The sequence below is a fragment of the Arabidopsis lyrata genome (assembly GCF_000004255.2).
Source record: "Arabidopsis lyrata subsp. lyrata unplaced genomic scaffold ARALYscaffold_6, whole genome shotgun sequence".
Taxonomy (NCBI): Eukaryota; Viridiplantae; Streptophyta; class Magnoliopsida; order Brassicales; family Brassicaceae; genus Arabidopsis; species Arabidopsis lyrata.
Genome location: NW_003302550.1, coordinates 1955327 through 1979006, shown reverse-complemented (window position 1 = coordinate 1979006; position 23680 = coordinate 1955327). Strand labels below are relative to the sequence as shown.

Here is a 23680-nt window from a genome sequence, read left to right as displayed (position 1 = left end):
TGGCACACGAAGTTCACCGCAAATTGAATGTCTGGCCTTGTCAGCGTGAGGTACTATAATTTGCCTGCCAAACTTCTGAAATATGTTGGATTTTCAAACTGTTGATCTTGATCTGATACCTTATGGGGTTGCAGCGGCAGTGGAGTAGGCATTGGGGCGCAATCTAACATCCCAGCTATGGCAAGTAAGTCTTCAGCATACTTTTGCTGAGACAAGAAAAGTCCCCCTGAATGATATTGCATCTGTATGCCTAGAAAGTAACTTAGCTTTCCCAGATCTTTCATGCGGAACCGTTTGTTGAGTTCTACCAGCAGCTGAGTTAAGACTTCTAAACTATTCCCTGTTATAGCCATATCATCCACATATAGTAATAGCAGAATAATAGCTTTACCTTTGGTGTAGATGAACAGAGAAGGGTCTGACATGCTGCAGACGAAGCCAAACTCCAAAAGATAAGTGCTAAACTTATCAAACCATGCTCGTGGTGATTGTTTTAGACCATACAGTGACTTGTGCAGATGACAAACATAATCTGGATGTGCAGGATCAATGAAGCCGGCAGGTTGTGTCATGTACACAGTTTCAGTAAGATCTCCATGTAAGAATGCATTTTTAACATCCATTTGTTTTATTTCCCAACCCATAATAGTAGCAAGATGTAGAACTGATCTTACTGTAGGTGTTCTTACTACAGGGCTGTAGGTTTCAAGATAATCAATACCCTCTTCTTGATCAAAGCCCTTGGCCACCAATCTTGCCTTGAGTTTATCTAGTGTTCCATCTGCATTGAGCTTTGTACGGAATACCCATTTACAACCCAGAATGTGCATGTCTGGTGTTCTAGGGATTAGGGACCATGTTCCTGCTTCTTGGCAGTTATCATACTCCTCATTCATGGCTCCATTCCATCCAGAATCTTTAAGGGCAGCAGTAACAGTTTTTGGCTCTGGATATGTTACTCTGGAGGTGAACAGCACATATCTGGGATTAGGTTTTCTGATACCTGCTTTAGACCTTGTGATCATGGGATGTACTGGAGCTGCTTCTTGTATAACTTGACTTGTTGTTGCATTTGTTTCTTGTTGTTGTTGAGCAGACTCATATTGTTCTGTTTCTGTTGTAGGTGAATTGCTGAGTGTTGGGGACATAGTAGCTGCACTGTCACTACTATGAGAAGATGAAGGAGAACTGTTGCCTATAGGATCAGGATCAAAGCCTGCCGTACACCCAGAATTCTCCTCATCTCTCACAATAGTTTGTGCCTCAAGCTGTAAAGGATCCACGGATGCTTCAGAGGTAACTGGTGGTTTTATAAGATTACCAGATATAGGAGTAATGAGTGAGCATTCTGACTTGTTGAGATCTTGTTGATCAGGTGCCTTGTCAGGTGGTGGTATGGGAATACTCTTGGACCAGGCAGCAAGGAGAGGTGTTGAGACCATTTGCGGGGTTGGTGCAGACCTGTGAAAAGGAAAGTCTTGTTCATCAAACAGGACATGGCGGCTGATGTACACTCTCCCTGATGCCACGAGTAAGCATCTATAACCTTTGTATTTCTCATTGTAGCCTAGAAATACACACTTCAATGACCTTGGATCAAACTTGTGTTGAGCATAGTCTCTTAAAGTGGGATAACAGGCGCATCCAAATGTTCTTAATGACGTATACTCTGGTTGTTGTCCATTCAGAACTTCAAAGGGACTCTTGTTTTCTGCCAGAGTTGATGTAGGCAGCAGGTTGATGAGAAAGTTGGCTGTATAAAAGGCTTCAACCCAAAACTTGAGAGGAACTCTGCTGTGACAGATCATAGCTAAACCAAGCTCTATCAGGTGCCTATGTTTTCTCTCTGCTAGCCCATTTTGTTGTGGTGTATGAGGGCAAGAAATTAACTGTTGAATCCCATGTTGTTGTAGGTGATTTGTGAACTTATTGCTTGTGAACTCACCCCCACCATCACATTGAAAACTCCCAATTTTGTGTTGAAACTAATTTTCCACTAGTGCTTGAAAGATAAGAAAGACTGACATGAAATCTGACTTTAACTTGAGTGGATAAAACCAGCAAAAACGAGAGTAGTTGTCTACAAAAATAACATAGTATTTGAATCCTTGCACTGACATTATTGGTGCAGGTCCCCACAAATCACAGTGTATTCTTTGCAAGGGTCTGGAAGTAGTAGTGCAAGAAGAAGCAAAAGGAAGTCTTGAACTTTTCCCAAATTGACATGCTTCACAGATGCCTTTGGAGCTTTTATTGATGATAACTGCTTTGATCTTTGACAGATGCTGAAGGACTTCTGAATTTGGATGCCCCAATCTCATATGCCAAACATCTTCAGGAGCAGACACTTGACGATTTGAGTAGAAGGAGTAAATAGGCTTGTCCTTCAGAACATATAGACCATTAATGTTGTTTCCCTGTACCAGCATTCTCTTTGTGGCCTTATCAATCACACGAACAGTATCACAATCAAAGTTAATGGAGCATGGATAATCACTGGTAAGTTTAGAGATTGATAGCAGTGATTTCTCTATATTAGGACATACTAACACATCGTTAAGTGGTAGAGTACCTGAGCTTGCTGATATACTTGTTGAACCAGTGTGTGTTATGGGTAAGAACTCTCCATTTCCCACCATGATTGAGTCTGACCCTCCATATGACTGTGACTGTTGCAGGTTTTGAGGAGAATTGGTGATGTGAGCTGTTGCACCACTGTCTCCAACCCATTCATGTCCATTCTGGTCAGTGACATCAGTAATCCTCATTGCAGCTAAAGCAGCAGGTAACTCCTCATACTGGTAACTGTTGTTGAATCTATGCCAACACTTTAGAGCTGGATGTCCTGGTTTCCCACAGATTTGACAGACCACTTTATTCTCTGTGTTGTAGGAGCCAGTAGAGGAGGAACTCTGAGTTATTTGCTGAGGGAAGCCTCTTCCTTTTGTAGTGTAATAGCCTCCTCTTCCACGGGATCCACCAGATCTGCCGTAAGAGTTTCCTCTTCCTCTACCAGAATCACTTGTGTAAAAGGCCATATGAGGTGAGATCTCCACACCAACATTATAGCTTGAGAGCCTATCAGCATATGTTTTGAGTCTAGATGCAACATCCTCAAAAGTTGGACCAGGTGAAAGATCTATCATTCCTTCAATAGATACCTTAATGGGTTCATATTCCCTACCTAGTCCTTTTAGAGCTGCAAAAATCTTCATTTTTTCTGATACAGGATTCCCTATAGAAGCAAGTTGCTCACAGACATTCTTGATATCCCTAAGGTACTCAGACATAGGTCTATCTTGTTTTTCTGATGTTTGTAGTTTGCTTTGTAGCTCAAACAGGCGAGAAGATGATACCTTGTTGAAGTGCTTTGCAAGAGCTGACCAGAGTTCCTTTGCTGTTGTTGTGCCAGTTACTTCAGCCAAGATTTCTTCAGAGAGTGACCCCAGAAGCCAAGCTCGCACAATCTGATCTGCTCTAAACCATTCACTGTAATCCGGATTTGGAACTGTCAGAGCCATTCCACCAACTTAAGGGACTTGAAGCGTTGCAGCAGGAGCAGGAGATGACCCATTCACAAATCCAAGTAAGTCTTGACCCGACAAAAAGGATTCAAACTGTGATTTCCAAGAGATATAGTTCTTTTGTGTTAATTTTAGGGTAACACAGTTTGAGATATTTAGTTTAGGATAATTATAGAGATCCATGGTTTGATTAACCTGGCTCTGATACCATAAAGAAAGTAAGCTTTAGAGATAAATATTGAAGGAGACTGAAATACTTTTCATTATTATTGCTCTCACTCTACTGTTTTGATTACATCAGTCTCATATATATATTAAGAGGATTAGGTTAACATTTGATCCTCATCCTCCAAACATTTGAATCTATTAGTCAAGATAATATCTTGACTTTGACAGCTGGAGATACTTTTGCTTTTAGGCAGCTTCCTTGTAGTTTCCTTGGCATCAATCTTATCTTTGTTTTGTTGTTGGATTGCAGGTGACCGTTGCAGTGTTTTAGGCTCACTGGACTTTGGGGAAGAAAGTGTTTTGGGCTTCCAGACCATTTTAATGTTGTTGGGCTTTGGCCTGTTTGCTGAGACACTCACTTCTCCTTTTGTCGTTTCCTTGTCTGAAAGCAAAGTACTCTTGTTGTTGCTTTTCTCAGCTAGGTCAAATTCTCCTTTCTTCGAATTTGGATCTTCCTCCTTAATAAGTTACACACAGTTCCTTCCATCTACATATACCTTTTAAAAAATTGTTACGAGAATATTATGTGTAATAGACAGATAATTCGAATATACTATTACACTCACTACTAAAGGTAATTTGATGATTCCCTTAATATGATCCATGATGACGATAAATCATAAACTTAAACGAATAGGGGTTTTATTATTTCTGTACTTTCAAGTACTCTCTGGTATTACAGTATATACATTTGGAACAGTTATCGGCTTGATTCTAATTGATTTTTAGTTCTAGAATATCGGCTTTGTATTATATTGTCTATCTAAAATATTTGGACAAAAGGATCAACCCAAAAAAAAAAAAAAAAAACTTAATAGTAAGGTTACATACTATGAAGAAATATATTAATAAGTCTATCATTAACAACCGATGCATCAAATATTCATTTACAAACCACAAAACGGTTAAGATTAACATTTAAAAAAACAAGAAATTAAACAATGTCACAAATTATGATACCATGTACAAAACAAAAAATGGATTAAATTAATTCATTTAACAGATTCACCTTAAAATGTTTTATGTACCAGTACTAGCACTACTACCACCCTCCATATCCATCTTTTTGTGAAAAAAAACCCAACAATATCTCGATATATATTTACTTTCCAACATAAATCTCCCAAAGAAATCCCATTAAATTCCAATTCTTTCTAAACCAATATATCTATTTTAAAAAAGAAAGAAAAGGTACTCGAAATTTTCTTCCTTGTAAAGATCGAACATCTAAAAGAAATAAGTACAAAAAAAAATTAGATACATAATTGCAATTATATAATAAAAGTTGAGATTATTGCCGGTTGGTACTTCTAGCCAGAGACTGAAGGTTGCACCGGACAATAGTATCAACGAAGCTTAGAGTTTCCTCCTCCGTGTTTCCCGGCGGCACATCGACGATGTAAGACTCCACCACGACGGTCCCTTCATCGTCCGCCGCGTGTAGTGTCGTCACCGATCGGTAGTTCTTGAGCCTGTGGTCCCCACCAACGACACTAAAGCTTATCACGTGACGCTCCTCGTCCAAGATCTCGAGTCTCTCGGTGCTCGAGACCGCCGGAAGTCCAGAGACCACCATGACCTCCCGGAGATCGCCGACGTGTAGTCCATCGCCTTGGACGATACGGCACTGTCTGATGAAGTTCTTGTAAACCTTCGGGTTATCAAACCGTCGCACGAGAGCCCACACAGACTCCGGCGGCGCGTGTATCATCTGCACCACCGAAGAGCAACACTGGTCCGGACCAACGTCATGTGTGTGGTGCATCGCAACGTGCTCCGGGACATGCATACCGCGCGTGAGACACACTCTCCTGATCGGACCATCGTTCTGATCGCGAGGCTGCAGCGTGTGGAAGCCGTTTGTGGCGTCTGAGCCGTGTTGGAGTTGCACCGGTGACCTCATGATCTCTCCTCTCGGTCTCTCTCTGGAATCTCTGAATTTGTTTTTGGGAGAATTTATGGAATCGTATATATTGCGATCGAGAGAGAATTAAGTTTGATGAGAAAAGAAGAGAGCTAGCTTTTTGATCTTGTTCGCTGTCGGTTGTCAAGTTGGTTTTGTTTGAGAAATTTAAAAAGTATGATCATCTTTTATTTTATAATAATAACAATATAATAAGATATGAACATTGTGTGTTTTTTTAAAAATATATATTTGTAGATAGATGGATAGAGATAGCTGGGGATGTGAAGGCTTTGTGTTTGTATGTATATATAGACACAGTTGTGTATATAGACGCATTTGTATCATGTACATGTGTGTCTGTGTGTGACCATGTATGATACATTGTACCATCTTATGCCCCCATGATTTTTTTCCTCAGACGCCTCCTTCATTATCTTGAAAATATTACCAAAATCAATTATATTCTATAGATTCCTCATTTTAATTTCCATCTTGATAAATTTATATTTTAGAATCTACAAGGTTTAACTAGACATGAATCCAGTTAATAAATTGTTCCTAGATGATAAAAAATAAAATTGATCTTAGTTATCATTTTTAAAAAATCAGTCATTAGTTATAGTAAAATATTTTACTGTTATTGTTAAAATTTACATATTATATACACATGTTGATTTTAATATTACCAATGTGGAAGTCATAAGAAATAACATGTACAATATTTGAAATCAGAATTTTTGAATATCACACGACTACAACGCGCATATGAAATGTGGTGTCATATTTGATTAATTGATTGTGTTAAACCCCAATCATAAAATTTAAGATAGACATGGTCATGGCAAAGTTAAAACTACATACATGCATGAGCACACGTGCATGCACAGATGTTGATGGGTTTGTCATATATGTGTAAATGGTGTATGTAAATGTGGTTATGTATGGAGAGAGAAAGTTGGAGGAAGGTGAGACCTTATCAAAGAGCTTACGCCGGACGATGCAAGTGGATGTTGCAACTTGCAATCTTCTTTGGACTTAGTTTAGGTGGAAGATTATCCTTTCCTTTTTCCTCTATTTCTTTTGTTCTTGTTGCCCATTTTTATATATATTCTCATCATATAGTACAAAGGTTGTTGCATCGCGACTTTGTAATTTTTTTCACTAAATAATATAATAGCGACATGGGTATGTTACTCTACATCAAGTTCCATGTACACTCGAATTGTATAGGCATGCAATAACTTTTTTTTTTCTTTTTTATCAGCAATTACTATGTTTTCTAATCGACTATGATAATTAAATGTAGTTGGAGAGTTAATTAAATTATAGAAGAATGCATTCAGTAATCCCACTAAATACAGTAGTCCTCCTTGCTTTGTTTTACAAACTTGATTACTAGTAAAAAAACAATGTTATATTTGGTAATACCTGATTTAAAAAAAAAAAATAATGGTACATGTGAAAAAGTTTAAAATAATCGATTTGACTCTATATTCTAAACTACAGCTATCTCATAATAAATTCCACAATTAAGCTTGTTTGAATTAAAACATTTTAAAAAGAGTGATCTACTAGAAAATAATATTTGTTACCGTCTCAATGAAGATAAACCATAAAAAAATGAAAATATAATCGTAATTTGTAAGACTTGTTAATATTGGATTTTAAAACCCATCACACCAAAAAAAACAAGATACCACAAACTGTGGGTTTTAATAAGTTGTTTAACTTAAGTTTAAAATTCAAGGCCCAATCGGTTGTTCTTAAAATATACTATACGAAAGGATGCCCTAAATCAGACTTAACGATAAAAATGAAATAAATAAAAAACAATTATCGGCTCTCGAGAAAACCTAGTAAGCGGCTCTTCTCAACTTCTACATGGACGACGACAAAGTAATTTTCTTATTCACTCTTTAACCTCTATTTCTCAATTAATAGTGTCTTCACAAAAACTTCAAGTTAGTTAGTAGGGTTTCTGATTAGATCTCTTGTACTTTATAGGGATTGAAACGGAAGGGTAGGGAAAGAATCATTCCAAAATTCAGGTAAATTGAAATTTTGGTATGTGTAAGATGATCGATGCATGTCTTCAATTGTCACGTTGATATATAGTATAATCAAACTATTGCAGTGACGCTGGGAGGATTATTGTTACGGGATATGACACTGGTCTTCCTCTTGATGATGTCGCGACGGCGTTGAAAAATCACTTCTCTCGATGTGGAATGATCACGGATGTTTCTATTCCCTTAGACTCCGCAAAGAATTATAAGATTCTCCAGAGGTTTTGTGGCTTCTTCTTCCTCCATTTTTTTTTCCAGCTCATCAGCTCAAGTTAAAATATTGCTAACTAAAAATTGTTTTTGTTTCACAGATGTGGTTATATTTATTTTGTGGGAGAAGGCGCAGTAGATAAGGCGTTGCAACTTAACGGAAGTGACATGGGAGGAAGGAATGTCTCTGTTGAGGCTTATCCGTATGACGAAGATGCAAACGAGTAAACACTTAATTCTTTTCCTTTTTTCAAAACAAGATTTGTATCTTAATATATATATGTGTTGATAATAACAATGTATATCATCTCCTGCAATATCCTATAATTGCAGTATGGTTCTGGTAAGAGTTGAAGGATATGACACTTCGCTTAGTAAGACTGATCTCAAGACTGCTTTGAGTGATCATTTCTCTTCATATGGATATCTCAAAGAATTCTATATTATCGAGGGGTTTGTGGCTTCTTTCTCCCGTTTTTCCCAACTTTCAAGTTATTAAATTAGTGTAACGACTACAGACTTGTTGCTTTGTTGATTTTTTCAGCTCAGCTGGAGCGATGATTTACGGAAAAGACGTAGCAGATAAGGTGACTGAACTTAATGGGAGCCACATGGGAGGACACAAATTAGCTGTTCGGGTGACTGCTAAACCTAGAATACCCACTGTCCACAGACGCCAGCACCGCCAACGGCCACCCCCTACTCTCCCAGGTACATCAATTTGATTCTTGATTCTTGATTATATTCCTTACAACAAAGTAAAACTTTTGTGGTTTATTTTAGAATCCCATAGCTCTACCAGAGTACCAGTGATGCAGCCATTTCAAAAAGCAGGTAAATTGTGTTTTTTTTTTTTTTTTTTTTTTTTTAAGATGGCTTTATGAGGGTACAATGGTTCTTTCAAAAAATTTCCCATCCTATAAATTTCAATGCTTTTTCTTTGGTATTATTGCAGAAGTGAAAGCTCCAAGACCCCAGATAAATTTTCTAAGAAGAAAAGGAAGTTAAGTGAGGAAGCTACAATGGAGAGTAAAGCCATTTCTACTAGTGTTGAGAAGCAAACGCCTGACCTAGATGGGCTCATTGTTGAAGAGTTATGCCTAAGTAAACCCCAACGGCAAGAAAGCTGAGCCTGGATTGAATCCATGATGAGGTTTTTTAAGTTATTAGTTGTCAATCCTTAACCAAGTTTCTTACTGCAACTCTAAATGATCCGAGAAACTTCTCTTGCAGTTAATAACTACAACAAACTTCACTGACCAATATGGCTCTACTCTGTTTCTTTCTGTCTCTTACAAATTTGAGGCAATATTCTTTTTTCTAACAATATTCTCAAAACTCAAAATATCAGCAAGATACTTTTTGGTAATGCTCTAAATAAAATTAATACTGTCTCAACGTGAGAAATGAGAAGATTGTGAGAGATCATCGTTGGCTTGGGATTATCCTCTTACGATTTGAGACGCATTAAGGCCCGTAAAGATGATTCACAAGTGTGTATTATTTATTCATTCCTGTTGTTACAAAACATAAGAAAAACTAAAGAACAACAACTTAAGAGAAGCAGACTAACAAACTATAGTTGTCTTCTCTATTGTCATATTGCTGTTTCGATATATATATACACTTCACCTTTATAACAAAAAAAAAAAAAGTGTTCTGAAGTTCTCTATATCACTAAAACTCAGAAATAGAGAATCAACAGTCATTGTGGGATTAAGGCAAATAACAAATCCGAAAAGCTTCATATTGTCTAGTTTAGTTCTCCAGATCCAAGTAACTCAAGTCATCGAAAACTCCATTACCATCCTTTGCCTCGAACTGAAACGGAGGTAATCCGTAACCGTAGTTGAGGCTTTGCAGCGGATCAAATCCGCCTTGTTGACTCTCAAGCCTGTATGAACCGTTGGTAACATTGTTCCCCGGGTACTGGTCCTGATTTAAGCCTGTAAACACGTCGTCGCCATTTATGTCACGTAGTAGCTCATCGACATCAAACATATCTGAAGAATCCAAGTGACTCTGATCCAGATCATTGGGCCAACCATAGTCAGTAACAGATAGCGAATCCTGCTGTTCCTGTTGCTGACAGGTTTCTACAATCTCTTGCTCCTTCTGTTTCTCTTTCTCTTTCAGAACATCCCTCCAATAATTATGTTCAAACTCACTCAGCCAATCCTTATCCGCCTTAACAGCCCTCTTCATCTCTTCTGCACCATTCTCCAGACGATACATCGGCTTAGCTTCACAGAACATGGGTTTAGATTCACAATCTGCATCCTCTGTTTTCACATGAACACAACCAGGAGTCTCAACCGTACACACCTCAGACTGACTCGACGTACTCGTAACCTCAGAGCCATCAGACCGAGGGAAATTAAGACGAGCCAAAGGACCATACATAGCTTTAGCCGCCTCATCATAAGCAGAAGCAGCTTCTTCAGCAGTAGGGAAAGTACCAAGCCAAAGCCTACTACCTCGATTCGGCTCTCTGATCTCAGCAACCCATTTACCCCAAATCCTCTGCCTAACTCCTCGGAAACTACATCGACCGTTCTCTGGTCCTCCTTTACCTTTCATACAACCCTTCTTGGACCCTTTGGCAGGTACTTTCCTTTTCTTGGTAGAAATTTCTTCAACATTCTCATTGTACTCTTTCCATCTCTTCAACCTCTCAGCCACAGTGGTACCATCAGCTCTACTTCTAGATTTCCTTTTCCTCGATGTATCAAGTTGGGTTCTGTTTATATCTCCACTCTGATCATAAACTGCCATCTCCTTCCCAGAAACAACAAAATCTACAATACAACAACAACACTTCAATATCAGAACACTAGTTGAAACATAAGACAAAAGAACTTATATTGGTACAAAATCAGACGTATTTAAAACTCCTTGAACTTAAATTAAGAACACCTAAAAGGCATAATCGAAAATCTAAAGACGAAGAATAAGCCAAGAATCACCAATTAACAATAAATGAAGCCCTTTTCGAGACCAAATCAGAGAAATTGATCATAAATTTGTAAGAAGTCAGAAATCAGCGTACCTATAGGAGACGAAACCTGAAAACCAAAGTCTCTTCCTTCGAGTAGATAAATCGCTTTCGTGTTTAGTGTTCTTCCGCGTATCTTTTCTTCTTCTTGTGTGTAGCTTTTTCGAGTTTTTCTCTAGTGGTTGGTTTCTTCTCCCTTACTCTTTTTATCAGACAGCTTTAGCAGAACTCAAAATATCTAAGGAGGACAAGTATCGAGGAATATTTATAACCTTCTCTAGATATTTCTAATATTATTTTATTATTCTGTTTGTGATCAATGTGACGTGTCAGTTTTTGATTCGAATATCAGGGCTAAGACTTCTTTCCCAATCGCCGAGTGTCCCGAATCTTCTCGAAACACGCTGTTTATACGGAAAAGTAAAATTTAAACCTTTTTTAATTGATTTATGGATAAGATCAGGAACTACTTCATTATTTTAATATTAACAAATTTAAAATATCTTCATTTTGTTTATTAACTCTGACAACACAAAATTGTCTCATGCTCTTTCTCGATTTTTCTTGGTTTTATTGCCACTTTTAAAGGCTTTATTTATCACATTATATGTGGTAATTAATCAAAATTAACATGACATTTTTACTACTACTAGTCACTAGATGTGTAATTGGATGATGTAGTACGAATCTTCAGCTGTTTATTATTGCTTGTCTTTTCAAGTTTTTACAAATATGCTCATTATTTCCCCTATACAAAACTTTCTAAATGCGATTTTTATTATTGATTACAGATATTAAAAGAAGATTATGGTTAACATTGTAAAATTAATGCATTCCAGCCTAGAACGAATTCATAAATACGAATTCGAGAAAATGTCAGCCAGAAATGACTAGAACATTAAATATTAGTTTAACTAGGTAGAGACGTGTCAAATGGTGAAGCTCAAACTTGGGTGGCTTAGCTTCGAGCAGAGTAACAGGGTTCATTACCATATAATAATATTGGGAATTGCAAGTTGTAAGCAAAGTAGCAGTCATAAGCCTTTGCATGTGCCTCATGTGTCCTTTGCAAACCATGGCCACTTCATCCACTACGTGTCTCTAACGCCATCGCTAACGTAAGCTCACGCAATTGCCTACGTACTCCTACCCCATGGCCCTTAAAATCTTTTGATAACTTTTAAAGCCCATTCTTTCGTTACAGATGAATGAAAAAGCCCATTAAGCTGAAAAAATTCTCTCTCTCTTTTTTGTTTGTTTGGCAAATAACAACATTGTGCTCAATATCAATTTTCTCATAGCTCCAACAATTGAGAAGACAGAAACAATATACTATATAGTCTATGATTGACATTGAACACATACAACAATTTATCTACGCAAACTGACAAGGACATTTATCTTCCATGAATAGATTTAATCCAGTACAATACCAAAATCTGAATATTCTTCTATTAGAAGTGCCTCTTTTATATTGAAACTAGCAAATAGGTAGATCGTGAGGAGGAGCTTCAAGAGTCTCCAATTCTCCGACACCATTGTCGACCAAGAACGCCATAGCCAAACCCCACTTTATATGAACATCTAAGTGACAATGCATCAACCAAACCCCTGTTTCAAACCAACATTATATTATTTTCCCAAATCAAATCAAATGTAACTATTACTAAAGATATATAAACTTTTGCATTACCTGGATTATCTGCCACGAATCTTATAACAGCCCATCCATTAACAGGAACAGCCACAGTGTTTCTAAGTGGAGGATTAACAAGATTAAACTTAGAAGTATCTTTCTTGGGATTAAAGTTACCAAACCCTTCACCAACAATGTAGAAATCGTGACCATGAAGATGAATCGGGTGATTCTCCGACGTAACAATGTTCGTATCCTGTAAAACAACCTGAACTCGAGATCCATACTTGAGTTTGTACAGTTTAGTACCCTTAACCGGCTGAAACAAAGCCCGGCTTATGTTATTTCCGGTATAATCGAATTTAACCGGCGGTTTAGACGGAAAATCCGTTGTGAAAACGCCGGGAATGCCGTTGGAATGTGCTTGCAAGAGCGAGAAATTCGACGGTAGAACAAACGAAACGTTGTTCATCGATGCAGTAAACCGGGTTCCGTTTAAGCCTTGGCACCGGTTTTTAGGGAAATTCTTGGGACAATTATCGAGACCTAAACCGATAGTGAAGAACAAATTATCGTCGATTGTTTTCGGTACGACGACGTTTCGGAGAGATTTGAACTTCCTTGAGAAAGACGTCACGGTGTTGGTGTCGTTGAAGGCAGGCAAAACCGGCACGATTGGTTTAGAAGTGGCCCTCGTTTTCTTGTATTGGAGGATGGCAGTAGTTGTGGTGTTATCGAACGGTGCGTTTTGGGCGCTTTGATAAGCTCTTGCTGCTATGTAATAGCGTTTTGGCGGTTGGTCGGCGGTTAGAAGTACGTCAGTAGTTTGGCCTGGACCTAACATAAGGACCTTTGTGGCGAATGGTTTGAGGTAAGACGCGTCGGCTCCAACCACAGTGAGCTTGTGGTTAGCCACCGTGAAAAATAGCGGTTGGTTTAAAGCTGCGTTGATCACTCGTACGAGATTTGTTTCCCCTGAATTTATCGGTACTACAACAGTCTCTGCATTTTACAAATTATTTCAGATACTTTAATATTCAGACACTTAAATTATGTTATACTACTGTATAGTTTTTTTTTTTTTTGGTTTACCTTTGGTTGAGCATTTATAGAGATCACCGGGTTGGCCATTGATGGTATAAGCGTCGGATATATTCGGAGCAGCTCCGGTTCGAGTAGCTTGGTTAATGATATCAACCGGATTTGCATTCCACCATTCCCCTGATTTTTGAGTTTTTGTTTGTTAATTTAGATTTAGAGATTTCAACAAATTTGTTAATCAAATAAGGAAAAGAATCCGGTATGGTATGGTGTATACCGAGCATGAGTGCGGTTTGGCGGTCTGGTTTAGGGAAAGGAAAAGAGGAACCAGGGGTTGGGTGGATGATGAGTGCGCCGTAGACAGTGGCTCGTAGCCAGGAGCTGTGAGCGTGCCACCATAATGTCCCTTCTTGGCCTTGGATAGTGAAACGGTACGTGTAGCTCTTTCCGGGTCGGATCGGGCATTGGGTTACGAATTCAGGCCCATCAGCCCATCCAGTTCTTATCTGCCTCACCCCATGCCTGTTTTTCAATTTTTATCATATACGAAAAAACTTAATTATGTGATATACCGTGACCCAAAAAAAAAAAAACTATAGTGTGAAGAAGCTTATTCACTTTTTTTGTGTGGTATTTTTGAGTTGGTTAAAGGTTCAATTATTTTTGGAAAAAAGTAACATAATGGTATTTTCTCTAAAAGGTTTTAAAAAGTAAATTGATGTATTTAAAATGTACCAATGGATGGTGATATTGTAACGAGCACGGTTATGCACTTTGACTTCAAGAGTATCGCCGTTGTTGACTTCGAGCGTAGGCCCCGGAAACATTCCGTTGACGGTGATGGCGTTACGGGTCTTGCACAGCCTCTTCACCGGCGTCTCTTGTATCTAAATGATTGCACACACACAATTATAAGTAATGACAATTAGTTGTTAATGAATTTAATTAAGTTTTAACCAATATGAACATGCAACATACGACAAAATCATGGTGTTGGACTTTGGCGATAATCAATGAAGCCGAGAAAAGGGAACAAAGGAACAATAAAATAGAGAATGTGTGGACAGTCGTCATCAAATGTGTTTAAGCTTTGAGCTTATGAAATTTTTGAGATTAAGGTTTATAAGGTGATTAGATATGAGAGAAGGGTTTGAGAGAATAATGAAGAGGGAAAGATCCCTTTTATAGTTAAATTAAATGGAAGTTAATTTTTTTACTAAATTATTTAGGGTTGGAAGAATTAGGTGCTGATTATTCAAAAGAAAATTTAAATTACCGGTCACCAATATATTTAAGTGTCTTTATCAGTTCGTTGGATATGTTTTCTTGCTTCCTTTCACACTTCAAATGGAAAACCATGGTTTAGTTTTCTTCTATTTTAAGAGTTGATCAACCTCAAAAATGTTGGCAGAAAATATATGTTAAAAATGTTATTGGACATCGGAGCATGATACCATGCATTTTCAAAAATATGACGTAGATTTAGAAATTAGATTAAACACCTAACCTCCAAATGATAATATCTAGTATCCCTTTAAAGTTTGTTTTAGTTATTAACAACAGTTGATATTTTAAAAAATATTAACCCATGAAAACATAATTAGTTTTATGACTACTTTTTATATTGCGTAATCATGTTTCTTGATATTCCACGCCATAAGTTATAAACTTGAAAAATCTAACTAGTTCTTTTTGCGCATCCAAAATTGAGAAGAACTTGAGACATTGAAAGGGAGCAAAGACTTAGTTGAGGTAAGTAGTTGCACCGAACACTTAGCATAATTTCAACAAAGTTTAGTTGAATTGAACTCAAGTCATGTCATATCACGTCTACATTCTAGTGCTTGTGTCTCAAGCTTCTTCCTTAAATCCCAAGTTTCTCTGTCTTATCAAATACAAAGATCATTAATCATCATCTGTAAAAATATTTTGGCAATTTAATACCAAGGGTTACTCTTTAACAAACAAAAAAAAAATAATACCAAGGTCACATGTAGGGGTGTCAAAATGGTTAATCCAACCCAACTCAACTCATTACACAATGAGTTTGAAGTTAAATGAGTTCATGGGTTGACTCAACTCAAATGAGTTGAGCCAACCCATGAACTCATTTAATTTGATGGGTTAGATGGTTAAATGGGTTGACCTATTAATGTAATAAATAAATTAATAATTAAAATAAATTAACAATAAAAAGAAAATAATAATAATCACTGATTTACGTTTTTGGCTGGAAAATCACGAATTTATGTTTTTGGCGGGAAAATAACAGATTTACGTTTTTGGCGGGAAAATCATTGTGACTCACATGTATATCACTCATTTAATTGTGTTTAACCAGATTAATCATTTTAATTTGTTATATCTTCCATTGGTTATCCAAACTCAAAAAAATGGGATAAAGAGTTTTATATTTGCATTAGACGAATCTCTCAATAACTTCACAACATTAATTATTTACAAGAAAATTAACTATTGCATAATAATATATGTAGGTCTAAATCCATTCATTTTTAATATATAAATCAAAATCAAGATTCATATCTCAAACTAAGGTTGGGCATTCGGGTTTTCGGGTCGGTTCGGGTCGGGTAATTCGGTTTTCGGGTAATTCGGGTTAGGATGTTTAGGAACCGACTGGTTTTCGGATCGGTTTCGGTTCGGGTTCAATCGATTTTGGGTCGGTTTTCAATTTTGATATAGAACCCAATGTAGAACCGAAACACAATTCGGGTCGGTTTTTAAACCAGACTAACCCGAGTAAACCATACAAAACCCGAAATACCCGAACATTTAAGAACAAATAACAGAAATAGAATTCAAAAATCAATTCAAAACTAAAGAAGAAATGCATAGCATAAGAGTATTAGAACAACCAGAATTCAAATCCAAACAAAGAGAGAATAAGGAGTTTAGAGTAAAAAAGAAAAACAACCTAGAAACAATTCCAACATTCAAAAACCAGAATGCAAAGTACCAAAGAGGGAGAGAGCATAAGAGCTAAGAGTTTAGAGAGAGAGAAAGAAAATCAATCCAGAATCACTTCACTTCCATACAAGCTTAATGAGTCTTCATCCAGAAGCTACAAAATCCCAATGTCGAAGGATCTGTAGAGATAAAAAGCATGTTAAAGAATAAGATAACAACTTAATACAAAACAAGAACATAAGACATTTTCACCAAGTCACCACATCATCTTCACTTCTCTCTGATTCATCATCATTCTGATTCTGATATTCATCTTGTTGTCGTTGAGGAGGTGAAGAAGAACCCATCTGCAATGCAACAATCAAAGAATATCACAAGTAAAAGTTAAATTCAAGCTCAGTCTCAAAAATCAAAAAGTTAAACAATTTCAAATGAGACTAATGACACTAAACAAAACGAAAATCTCAAATTCTCAATAAAAATGATGCATCTACGTTGTCTCAATTAGAGAACAGAGAAGATAGATTGATAAGTGAGCAACATAATCGAGAAAATGGAACAGATTCCTACGGCTACATACTACAGATTCCTAGAGCTACATTCCTAGAGCTACATTCCTACGGCTACATACTACAGATTCCTACGGCTACATACTTCACAATTACACAACTTCACATTCACACAAAGTCACAATTCACAAACCTATTGTTAAACATAAGAAACTGAAACCCATAAATGACATAATTACAAAGCTCTATCAATCTAAGATGCATAAGAAACTGAAATACAAAATAAATTAAACACAGAAATGATAGAATTACAAAGTTTGAATAAGAGAATACGAGAAAGGAGAAACACAAACCGACGATTGATTTGTCGAAGAAGCTGATAGAGTAGGTTTAGCAGCTCTTTCTCGTGAATCGTTTAGGGGATTTAGGGTTTCCAGTTTGCCAATTTGGGGTTTATATAGGCTTTAAGAAGAGAAACGAATCAATGGAGTGGAGAAGTGGAAACGGCAAAAGCAATCTAGAAAATCGGAGAGAATATCGGAAACAGGAGATATGTGCTCTCAAGTCTCGATATTTTTGGGTTTATGAATATATGATTACTTCTCTTAACTACACATATATATATATATATATGTATACAATAAATGGCCGGTTAACCGATCGGGTTTCGGTTTACACCCGAACCGAAACCGAACCCGTTGCAAATCAATCATATTATCCGTTCGGTTTATAGAGTCTAACCGAAACCGTACCCGAACCTCTTTTTTCGGGTCGGGTCGGGTCGGGTCGGGTTTTCGGGTTTCGGAGAAAATGCCCAGGCCTATCTCAAACTCTAAAGATGAATTTGGAATACAAACAACATCTAGATGCAAAACCTAAAGTCAAAGTGGAACTGTTAACTCAAATGCCATATTCAAATACACGGATGAAATGGGTCATATTGGTCTAATGATTTTTTTTTGTTGTTGCTGTTGTTTGTTTTTATCTTAACCAACATAGCTTAGCAAAAAAATCTTAACCAACATAGCATATGCACTGTACTAGAGTGTAACGTTCAAACAATAAACTAACTGCCAATAACAAAATCACCTTTTTCTCTAGAAGTAATATTCAAATCTTTCATCATGCATTTTAACAAACATTCACGATAAACTTCTTTGTTACGTTTCTCCTTTGTCTCGATATTATCCCACTTGTCATTTTTCATAACCAAAATCAAAAGTATCTACACGTCAGAAACAAATGTATCTCAGTGCAGAAACATTCTGTTGAAGATGGATCCGTAATTTACAAACATTTCCCGAATAAACAATCAGTTTGTTTCATTTCGTTTGCCAAACCAATTTGAGATAGACACTGGGCTGAATTTTAAATTCAGAGTCAATTGAATTGAAAATGAAACTCAGAGTGGAATCACCAACATCTAACCACACTAATGATGTTCGGATAACACAGTTAGTCTCAAAGCTTAATAATACGAGTAGTAATCAATCAACCATTCAATAATCTTTGTCACACCACACCTAACGCCATAGAAATCCAAATCGAGAGTAATGTGCCTATGATCAATTGTTGAATCAATTACATGTTTGAATCAATGGAGGTCAAAACCAAGAAGATCAAATTCTACAATTTCCCTCACATAATCACATATGCAATGTTTAGAAAAAACTATAAAGAATCGTAGAAATTGAGTTTGTTGTCTACAGAGAAGAGTCCTTAAACTTAGACACGGCCTGACGCAGGAGTTGATGCGGCGGCTACTGCGGCGGAGGTGGCGGCTCCGCTAAGGAAAGACAATAATCCGGTGTTGGCAGGTTCTTGATCATCCAAGAAAAGATCCTCCGGAACTCTAAATGCGCCGTGTAAGCATACGATTCCGAAACCAATCATCAAAGCAGAGGTCAATAAAGATCCAACGCTGGTCAAGAAGACGACGACGATTGTCAAAATCACCAAAACTCCAAGCGTCTCACGATCTGAGAACGTACGGCCGAGAATGACCAGAGGTTGATCTGACGGACGGAAAAGGTAGAGGAAGATCCAAGCGCCGAAGAGGCATAGGAGAACGAGAAGAGAGAATGGATGGGAGAGAAGCGAGAGCGCGAGCACCAAGGAGACGATCGTCACGTAGTTTACCTTGAAGTAAGGGAGATTCCTCCGGATCCGAGAATACGCATCGGTGAGAGATTCTGGCCGTGAAATTGCGCTCCGATCTACGAGTTCTAACCATGGACGCCGCTGCGATAGGCTTTGACGGATCGACGATGAGAGGCGAGAGAGGAACGTGCGAAACGCCGGTGTGGATACGGTTTGCTGAGATTGAGAACCACCACCGGAATGGTCTGAGATCGGTAACGTTGGAGGATTAGCCATCACACACGACTGCGCGTGGGGATACGAAGGAGGCGCGTGGATTAAAGACGTATTATTTATTTGCGGATGAATTGATTTCTTCTGACGCAATCTGTTTCCCGTGTTAACGTCATGATCTCATGTAAACAGCTTCACCATAGACCGCTCTCTGCATCGCAGCATCTCCACCGTCCACGTGGATTATTGCAAATTTATAGAGAAAAGGCCCATTTACTGTCCATTGGGCTTACGTGGGTTTGAAATTAAAAGCCTTTATAATTAAACGGCAGCGTTTTGTTGGCAGAGAAGATGCATATTAGCCGGCTTGAAAAGTCTCCTTGTTGCAATTGTCGGAATCGGAGAATTGGTCGACGAAAATGGGAAAGCAGCCGGTGAAATTGAAGGCGGTGGTTTACGCGTTATCGCCGTTTCAGCAGAAGATCATGACGGGTCTATGGAAGGATCTTCCGGAGAAGATCCACCACAAGGTCTCAGAGAATTGGATCAGCACTATTCTCCTCGTCGCTCCCGTCGTCGGAACCTACTCGTACGTTTCTCTCTTTCTCTCTCTCGGTCTAGTCAATTAGCGAACATATTTGATGGATCAATCGTGTGGAATTCGATCTGATGATTGTGACTGATGCGATATGTGTAGATTTAGTTAGGTTGTGGTTTTATTGGACATGACAGCAAAAATGGTTTTAGGGTTATTGTTTTGTGACAAATTCTCATAGATTGGTGTCGATTTCGATGCTTAGTACTGTTTCTGCTGAACCAATACTAAAGGATACAAGTGTCAAGACAAAAGAAGTAGCTAGCTAGCTTGACAACATTATAAGATTTGATTATCTGAACCACGTATACCTCCCCCCAAATAGAGATAGTGAATTCATGATGATGATGATAGAAAGATAGTCAGTATATTAGCTTGATGATGCTCTTTTACTTGAAACAGTTTATGTAATTCATGGAATTCAAATATATGCTCAAGGAGTTAAATTATGTTCAGCTTCCCTATCTTTGATTATCATCGCTCATTCGCTCTCATAGCAATTATTTAGGAAACTTTAGATCTTGATTGAGAAATAAATTTCCTGTCATGTGCCATATTGTACTTTGACACTCATTTTGTCACTATCAAGTCTTAATTGTTGTTATTGTTTCAAAGACTCATATCTGAATCTTGTTTCTTGCAAATGAACGCAGGTATGCTCAGTACTTCAAAGAACAAGAGAAGCTGGAGCACAGGTTCTAAAGCATGGAAATATCCTGATTTTACAAGAATCCAATTCTTTCTTCACTTTTCATTCTCCAAAATGTGGTCAATTGACAATTTGTAATTGTACACTCATAGAAGCGGAAAAGTTGCTTCCTTTCATTTTTTGTTGAATAAATTTGTATTTGAATTCATGAACATCACCCCCGAAGGTTTGATCTCTATATTAGAAAATCAAATGCTGAAGGAAGATTTAGTCTAAATCGCATTTTATTGTCTGTGTATACGAAATCCTCATGAATTCTACAGCAGATGCTTAAGATCAATTGAGCATACATATAGACCTAACTATTGCTAAATCTGAGGAAAGCAAAAAGACTCTAGTTGGCAAAGAGGGTTTGATTGTCTTGATCCCATTTAACAGCAGCTTTCCTCACCTTTTGAAGAACCCTAATCACTTGTTCCTCTGTTACATTCCCTGTGACTGTTACTTTGTTCAGCTGTGTGTCCACATCGTATGTCTCTATATCTGTAATTTTCATCAAATATAATTATTTAGAGATAGTACGAACCATAATAGCCTGTAAATAAACCATAAATATCTTACAAATGGTATATTTGCTTTGAGGAGAAAAATTACACAATTGTTACCTTCAATTTTCTTGATGGCTTTGAGTATTTTCCTGATGCATTCGTCGCAATGCAAATTCACTTTCAGCTCCACAACCTGACAATAGAGAATATTTTGTCATTTTGGTTAATTGTTAATTCATAAACAGTCAAACACAGATATCCAATAAACATAGACATTGCATCAAGCATAATTTGCAAGAACACTCTAGTTGCAACGATCTCTCTTTTTGTTGTTTATTTTCTTGATAACGGTGCAGTTAGAACATGGTAGATGAAATTAAAGCAAACCATGTACAAGATCTTACTTACATTAGCCATCACAGAAACTTTTGTGGAATAAAAAGACTTCTTCTTCGTGTAGAGAAACAGAGGAAAACAGAGTATATGTGTGTAAACAAGGTCTAGTTGTGTAGAGAAACTAGAAGTAGCAGCAACATATAAATACATGATTTAATATTATAAAATGACAAAAAGAGAAGAAGAAGAAGATGACGAATGGGATTCTTTGCGTCAAGGAAACTTTTGTGAATAGAAAACCTCACTGGCCTCCACTAAGTTAGCCGCGTTTGATAATAGGACCAAAGTAATTTTCTTTTCCTTCATTTTCTACAACCGTTCTTTTGATATATTCACTTTTTCAACCTTTTCACACTACAATTTTAAGAAAACAATTATATTATCATGAAGATCATATAGTTCGGGTCGGATATTCGCTAGTATTTGTTTAGGTAGGATTCAAGTTTTTGTGAATTTTGAATCGGATTAGAATTTAGAACTTAATGGTAACAGTTTTCGAAAGATGGTGAACCAAGCAACTCCAATGTAATGTTAGAAAAACCAACATCATGGTGAAACTCAGGGACTTATTATTGTTGGTGATATCAATGAACAGAATCCATCATTAGAGAGATGCAAACATTTGTCTCAGTTTAACTTTTACCTTTTTCACTCCATCCAAACTTATAAATTAATTGCACATGATCTTTAGAACTAGAATGTAGATTCCTCGGAGAAAAATTGTCAAGTGACATTCTAGATTCCAGATTCATTCTTTGCAAACTGTTTGATTCTACTTCTGGGGACAAAGAACCAGAGAAAGCGTGGCAAAATCTATTGGTAATGCAATGATTCAGCTACAACAGACTCACAGTTAAATTACTTCACTGCGTGGTAATAAAAAGCTTGAGGGCCACTTTTTGACCATTGGGATGATACAAAAGCTTCAAATTTGAATACATCAAGTAGAATTAAACAAAGGAGATAGAAACTAACAAATCAAAGTCACTGGCAATACAAACATTCGAAAGATGATCATCAATCTTTCTTATCATTGGAATCTGAATCGCTTGCATTATAACCTGGAATTAGAAGAACAAGAACCCTAAATAAAACACAAAACATTTCACTAATTCAATAAAAGATGCAAAAAAACAAGTCTATCATATATTATTACCTGGAGGCTTATCACTCACTTGCCAAGCTGATGATCTAGTTCTTGAAGCTTTGTTAATCCAAGCACGACCCTTTACAAATCAAAACCACACACAAACAGAATTCTAAATCAGAATCACCATTACATCTTCAAATCAGAGCTAACCACATACATCAGAGCTAACCACATACATTTTAAGAACCCTAATTCAAACTCTAGTAGACCAATCACAACAAAACCTAATCAGAGGCATACAATGTAGATACAGAGACGAAAAACCAAACCTTTATATGAATTCGAGAAGAACATTAAGAAAACAAACTAAACCCAGAAAAATGAGAGCAAAACTGAATCAGAAAATTCATGAAAAAGCGAACCTTGTTCTCATCTTTGGGGATTCCATAGCCGCTGCAATACATCTGACCAACCAAAACCTGCATACCAACGTCACCAGATTTGGCTTCCTTGAGCGTATCCTGGAACCAACGTCTGACGCAATCCTCGACGACCTGAGCAAGGGGAACCCGATTAATTGGATCCGAACCCGAAGCCGGAGCGGGATTGGAACCCGAGTGCGATCCCGCCTTCTCCAGCTTAACAAGATTGGAGTAATCGAGGTGTGTCGTGTCTGTCGTCTTCTTGACGAAGACTTTGTTCCGTAGAGGAGGAGAAGGTCTGTGGGGTCTGGTTGGATTCTCGGAAGAGAGTCTAATGGCGAATTCTGCGAATCTGACCATCGATTTTCCCATTCAACCAATATAGGGTTTTCAATTTTTTTGGTTTGACAGTGGATCAATTAATTTATTTTCTTTTTTCTTTTTCTTTTTTTCTTCTTTAATTTTTTCTTTTTCTTTTGTCAACTTCTTCTTTAATATTTTTAGTAGAAATAGCAGCACAAATTTATCTACAGTTTTTGAATAAATAATTAAGACCTTACCTAATTTCTAGGTGTATCATATCAACTAGGGAAAATATTAGCTAATGAAATATCTCTCAAATGG

General features: G+C 37.3%; 8 protein-coding genes and 1 long non-coding RNA gene across 12 annotated transcripts; 2 read left to right on the top strand and 7 right to left on the bottom strand.

Moving 5' to 3' along the window:
- Window positions 1–4754: 4754 nt before the first annotated feature.
- LOC9309278 (abscisic acid receptor PYL5) lies at window positions 4755–6068 on the bottom strand. The gene has a single exon (XM_002871112.2). It carries the CDS (start codon window positions 5653–5655, stop codon window positions 5044–5046), a length of 612 nt encoding a protein of 203 aa, XP_002871158.1. The 5' UTR covers window positions 5656–6068; the 3' UTR covers window positions 4755–5043.
- A 1414-nt stretch (window positions 6069–7482) lies between these two features.
- On the top strand, window positions 7483–9272 carry LOC9307228 (nucleolin 2). Of its 2 annotated transcripts, none has more exons than XM_021020371.1 (8): window positions 7483–7554; window positions 7663–7706; window positions 7793–7945; window positions 8036–8158; window positions 8268–8387; window positions 8479–8645; window positions 8718–8768; window positions 8890–9272. In XM_021020371.1, exons 1-8 carry the CDS (start codon window positions 7540–7542, stop codon window positions 8940–8942), a joined length of 726 nt encoding a protein of 241 aa, XP_020876030.1. In that variant the 5' UTR covers window positions 7483–7539; the 3' UTR covers window positions 8943–9272. The 2 variants fall into 2 exon arrangements, with proteins under 2 accessions (XP_020876030.1, XP_020876031.1); XM_021020372.1 differs by having other exon boundaries at window positions 7489–7554; window positions 8728–8768.
- A 145-nt stretch (window positions 9273–9417) lies between these two features.
- LOC9307227 (dehydration-responsive element-binding protein 2A) lies at window positions 9418–11182 on the bottom strand. The gene is made up of 2 exons (XM_021020347.1): window positions 10984–11182; window positions 9418–10732 (listed from the first exon to the last, which is right to left on the bottom strand). The coding sequence occupies exon 2, from the start codon at window positions 10707–10709 to the stop codon at window positions 9693–9695; it is 1017 nt and encodes a 338-aa protein (XP_020876006.1). The 5' UTR covers window positions 10710–10732; window positions 10984–11182; the 3' UTR covers window positions 9418–9692.
- A 1024-nt stretch (window positions 11183–12206) lies between these two features.
- LOC9307226 (laccase-12) lies at window positions 12207–15501 on the bottom strand. The gene is made up of 6 exons (XM_002871110.2): window positions 14585–15501; window positions 14342–14493; window positions 13884–14128; window positions 13658–13786; window positions 12623–13567; window positions 12207–12540 (listed from the first exon to the last, which is right to left on the bottom strand). The coding sequence occupies exons 1-6, from the start codon at window positions 14678–14680 to the stop codon at window positions 12410–12412; spliced, it is 1698 nt and encodes a 565-aa protein (XP_002871156.1). The 5' UTR covers window positions 14681–15501; the 3' UTR covers window positions 12207–12409.
- A 916-nt stretch (window positions 15502–16417) lies between these two features.
- LOC110227112 lies at window positions 16418–17647 on the bottom strand. 3 transcript variants are annotated; one of them, XR_002330912.1, is made up of 3 exons: window positions 17397–17647; window positions 16795–16881; window positions 16418–16713 (listed from the first exon to the last, which is right to left on the bottom strand). It is a non-coding gene; the product is annotated as an uncharacterized LOC110227112 (long non-coding RNA). The 3 variants fall into 3 exon arrangements; XR_002330913.1 differs by having other exon boundaries at window positions 16798–16881; XR_002330911.1 differs by having other exon boundaries at window positions 16418–16881.
- A 940-nt stretch (window positions 17648–18587) lies between these two features.
- Window positions 18588–19507, bottom strand: LOC9309277 (PRA1 family protein B3). Its single transcript, XM_002871109.2, has one exon. The coding sequence runs from the start codon at window positions 19417–19419 to the stop codon at window positions 18769–18771; it is 651 nt and encodes a 216-aa protein (XP_002871155.1). The 5' UTR covers window positions 19420–19507; the 3' UTR covers window positions 18588–18768.
- Window positions 19508–19684: 177 nt separating this feature from the next.
- LOC9307225 (cytochrome b-c1 complex subunit 8) lies at window positions 19685–20864 on the top strand. The gene is made up of 2 exons (XM_021020402.1): window positions 19685–19945; window positions 20605–20864. Exons 1-2 carry the CDS (start codon window positions 19776–19778, stop codon window positions 20651–20653), a joined length of 219 nt encoding a protein of 72 aa, XP_020876061.1. The 5' UTR covers window positions 19685–19775; the 3' UTR covers window positions 20654–20864.
- A 2-nt stretch (window positions 20865–20866) lies between these two features.
- Window positions 20867–21674, bottom strand: LOC9307224 (copper transport protein ATX1). The gene is made up of 3 exons (XM_002871108.2): window positions 21557–21674; window positions 21266–21341; window positions 20867–21143 (listed from the first exon to the last, which is right to left on the bottom strand). The coding sequence occupies exons 1-3, from the start codon at window positions 21563–21565 to the stop codon at window positions 20995–20997; spliced, it is 234 nt and encodes a 77-aa protein (XP_002871154.1). The 5' UTR covers window positions 21566–21674; the 3' UTR covers window positions 20867–20994.
- Window positions 21675–22337: 663 nt separating this feature from the next.
- Window positions 22338–23500, bottom strand: LOC9307223. The gene is made up of 3 exons (XM_021020387.1): window positions 23057–23500; window positions 22701–22770; window positions 22338–22605 (listed from the first exon to the last, which is right to left on the bottom strand). The coding sequence occupies exons 1-3, from the start codon at window positions 23426–23428 to the stop codon at window positions 22562–22564; spliced, it is 486 nt and encodes a 161-aa protein (XP_020876046.1). The 5' UTR covers window positions 23429–23500; the 3' UTR covers window positions 22338–22561.
- Window positions 23501–23680: the final 180 nt, after the last annotated feature.